This window comes from Haplochromis burtoni, unplaced genomic scaffold (assembly GCF_018398535.1).
Source record: "Haplochromis burtoni strain Fernald_Lab_line unplaced genomic scaffold, NCSU_Asbu1 Contig_647, whole genome shotgun sequence".
NCBI classification, from domain to species: domain Eukaryota; kingdom Metazoa; phylum Chordata; class Actinopteri; order Cichliformes; family Cichlidae; genus Haplochromis; species Haplochromis burtoni.
In genome coordinates this window covers 56547-60680 of record NW_024583008.1, presented here as the reverse complement: position 1 = coordinate 60680, position 4134 = coordinate 56547, and the positions used below count along the sequence as shown (strand labels likewise).

Genomic DNA, 4134 nt, shown 5'->3' with positions numbered 1-4134 from the left:
ACTGGGTGTTTCTTCTTCACTCACTATGTGCTAACAGACCTCTCTGCACTGAATCATACTTGTTATTGATCTGTCTCTCTTCCACAGCATGTCTTCATCCCGTCTTCCTCCCTGAGCCTGACAAACAGCTCGTTTATTCAAACAGTAACCATGTTCGTAGCATCAGTGACGAGAGCGCAGCGTCCACGTGAGCATGCTTTCATCACACCGTTGTTTCCATCTCGTGACTTTGTTCATCATGCAGATTGATGTAGACTTATCTCATCAGTCTTTTTTCTGAAAGTTTGACCTCGGTGACCTTCAGTCCAGAGATGTTGTGGCGGTCAGTGTTCAGTGCCGCCGCCCGGCCGACCTCACCTGCAGCTCTCTGAGCCAAGAGGTGAGAGCCACTGCTGCAGACTCCACCCCCTGCTCGACCACGTGTCAATCAGATGAACCTGAGGTGTCGCAACGATTGCGGTGTGAAGAAATGTGAACTTTGACCTCTTGGGCCAGCTTCCAGGTGAATGAGGGTTTCTCGATCCTGCCCACGTCGGTATTTTGTCGTCTTGTGGAGGCGCTGATGATGAGCAGAATCTGATGCAGCTGTTTAATACGCCAACTGTTCATTTCTGTTAAAATTACATGTAAACAAAAAGTCTCCACAGTCCATGAAGTTAGCGCTGGACCACATCTTATAGATGAATGTTTCATTAATCGGTGGCTCTAATCGGCGTTCGTTCAGCTCACCATTGATCAGTTGGTCATTCAGAGAATGGTCGGCAGGTCGGCGCTATAATAAGATTGTGTTATTTAAAGTGAACAGACGCACTGCTGCTGCTGGTTATATACACGGGCAAACTAAAAAAAGAATAAATAAAGAACATATTTATCAGTCATGTGTAATATTCATACAGGTGTGTCTGTATGATGCTTCCTGTTTCCTGTACAGGTGTGTTTGATGTGGGACGATGAACGGCGTCTCCGTGGCTGTGAGTTGGAAACAGATCATGTGACCAGCTGTGACACCCCCACAGTGTTCATTACTGTGTGAGCTGGTGATTTTCCATATTCATGTATGTTTAGAGAAATCATCTTGTACCCTCAGAGCTCTGTGGTCTGACACTCAGGTGGGCTGGTTGGTGTCCTGGCCTCTGTGGGACATTAAACTCTCACTTTGAGGGATGAAGGTCGGGACGTTTTAGCATCGCTGCTCAGGTGTTGGAGGGTAAATTGGCTGCTGAGGATGTGGAGCTCAGGTGAGCTCAGACTGACGATGATGATGGAGGATGTGTGATCTGTAGCAGCTGGACGTCTGTAGAAAGCACGACTGAATCTTCTCTAAAAGCAGCTGAAACTGTCACGCTTTACAAACGCGTCAGCATGCAGCTGCAGGCTGATGTTCTTCAGACACCATGAACCATCATCACATGTTCATGGATCGCCTTCATGCTCCACCTCAGTCCAGCAACAGGATCTCACCTCCTTCATCATCATCCGTGATGGTGGTGGCATAGCTCAGGAGGTGGAGCACGTCATCTGCTAATCATAGATGATGGTTTGATCCCTGGCTGCTCCAGTCAGCGTGCCAAGATACTGAAGGTTGTTCTCGACGCGTTCATCGAAGCGTGGCCGGACGCAGCGCAATAACGGTTTACCGCTACGCCGAGCAAAGCACCAAGCACGGCAGCGGAGTACTCGCGCATGCCGCAGACTTGAACTTTGACCCCTGCATGCTGTAACATACCTTCACGTGGCCAATAGAAACAAAGCCTTCAGTTCAACCACACGGTGTGTGTCTGAGGCCGATGAACTGATACAGGTTTACGTGCATCTGTGGGGACCTCCAGAGCCTCCTTATAAATAAAACTGAATTACAAAGTAGAGGACACAGAGTAGACCCACAGTCACCCTCAGAGTCCAGACCCACAGACCCACAGTCACCCTCAGAGTCCAGACCCACAGACACCCTCAGAGTCCAGACCCACAGACCCACAGTTACTCTCGGACACCTGAAGGACCGAGCGTGATGTGTTTAAATACAGATCAGAAAACGGTGCTAGAAAAACATCTAAAACATTCGGACCCTCGTCCCTTAAAAGGAGCTGAAATTTTGCATCATTCCTACTAAGCAGGGAATCTTTCCACTGGAATTCCCGAGATGGTCAGGTGGGATCAGCTTTAATGATTAACTAATTTTTGTGGCCTTGAAGACACGGTGCTGAGGTGAGGTTTCCACCATCAGGTAAGGGCAGGTGAGTTGACTGGCAGGTCAGCAGTGATGTTTCATGGATGTTTGGATGCAGTTTTTCTTCCTTCAGCAAAATCTGGAAGTCTCTGATCCATCTGTGGGTGCCGGACCTGAATCTGAATATGTTTCTGTTAACAGGAGCGAGGGAGGGAACCCTCTGCCTGCAAATAGCAAAGGTCCGGTAGTAAAATGTCTGCAGGTTTTACCCTGCATGTGTCTGTGCCAGTAATGTCACGCTCTCGGGCCTCGCCCCCCGGTTTGGCACCGGTTCAGTTCTCTGTGTTACAGCATGTTAGCATCAGAACAGGTGCAGCCGATTAGCTGCGTGACCCTCTGCGCCTTCACCAAAGCTCATCTCTGATTGGCTCGAGGAGTGTTCTTTGGGCGGATCTTGAGAGAGAGCTCCCACAGCGCCTCCTCAGCCAGGTGATCGCTGAAGTCGTTAAAGAAGGAAATGATGTCATCATCGGGCAGCAGAGAGTAGCTCCTGCAGAGAGAAACAGCTTCAGCATACAACAATACAACCATGAGGTACTCCTAATGATTGAGGAACTGCTCTGTAGGTAACTGACACTTGCTGGTAGCTCCTCAGGGTGTCCAGGATGTTAAACTGCTGCCAGCGTTTGGAGAAGTTAACCTTTGAACCCTGTGATGTCATCAAAGTGTCGGGATTCCCAAGGTGGACAAAAGTCAAGTCCTGCAGAATCAAACCCCTGAGAGAGAGAGAGAGACGGCAGACAAAGCATCAGCCTTCAGACCTGAAACATGAAGCTGCAGTTCCTCTGACGTCCAGCAGAGGCAGCAGTGAGGCAGTCCCCATAGACTCCAATGTTAAAACTTTACAGCAGAAACAAACATGTTTACAGCCAGATACACAAACTGGTCTGTGGATAGCTTCCTCCTTCATAACGCCTGCTTACATTGTATTGTTAGGGGCGTGGCCTCTTTGACTGACAGGTGAATGGTGACACAGGTGGCTGTAGCTGCCAGCCAGGCTAAACCTCAGCCAATTGGAGATCCTGAACTGGACCTCTGGACTGTGTTTGTGCTGTTGGAGCCTTTTATCTGAGCAATAATGTGGCTGCTGTGAGGCTGACCACATAGACACGTTCTACATTAGGGTTACTGCCCAACAAGTAGGGTATTTACGTACAGGTAGGGTATACAGGGAGGCTCTACTTCAGCCAGAGCCGCTCTGTAGGCTCTGAAAGAGGATGAACTGTCGATCAAGGTGCTGAACTCCTCCAGAGCCTGAAGCCAAACAGACATAAAACACTGTTAATGCACTGAGGCGAACCGATGAAATAATCCCAATGAACTCGGTCTGACCTCTGAGGTGCTTTTCTGCCAGTCCAGGCGTCGCAGAGGGGCGGAGTCCAGCGCTGACAGGATTGACAGGTACGAGTTAAAGTTATTGAGCTTCCTCAGGTGCTGCAGGAAAAAAGAACATGTGCGGTTTGACAAGATGACATGACAACAGACCACAGTCTGGAACCACAAATGGACACACAGATGTTGTAATGATGCAGTGAGTTTGTAAAAATAAATCTTTTTATTCCAGTTTGTCAGTCTAATAAGTTCTGGTGTAGCTGCTGTCCTCCCCGACTGGAGGGCCAGCTTTGAATACAAATGAAGAGACAAAAGGACTTTTTCTACTGCGGACTCTAACGACCTTCATGATCTTCAGGAACTTCAGCAGCAGCCTCTCTCTGTCGTGAGGTTTGTCCTGAAGGATGATGACGGAACGAACCCTGAAATCACAAAAAGAAGGTTCATTAGTTTCAGAAGCTTCTCCTTCTCTGCCTGTCCCGTCCCTGCTCCTGTCTGTTTGCACTGACATAACTTGAAAGTAAAACAAATGAATAATAAAGGTCAAACAAACTATGACAACCAGTATGGCACAA

At 48.5% G+C, this 4134-nt stretch overlaps 1 protein-coding gene across 1 annotated transcript in view; it reads right to left on the bottom strand.

Annotated features, from left to right (window-relative positions):
* Positions 1–19: 19 nt before the first annotated feature.
* The window catches only part of LOC102301225 (rap guanine nucleotide exchange factor 1), a gene marked incomplete at its 5' end in the record, with an annotated part of 9849 nt that continues 5734 nt past the window's right edge, over positions 20–4134 (bottom strand). Inside the window, 5 exon segments of the mRNA XM_014330006.2 lie at positions 20–2717; positions 2803–2943; positions 3384–3481; positions 3560–3661; positions 3903–3981. Of these exon segments, the coding sequence (XP_014185492.1) occupies positions 2582–2717; positions 2803–2943; positions 3384–3481; positions 3560–3661; positions 3903–3981 (556 nt within the window).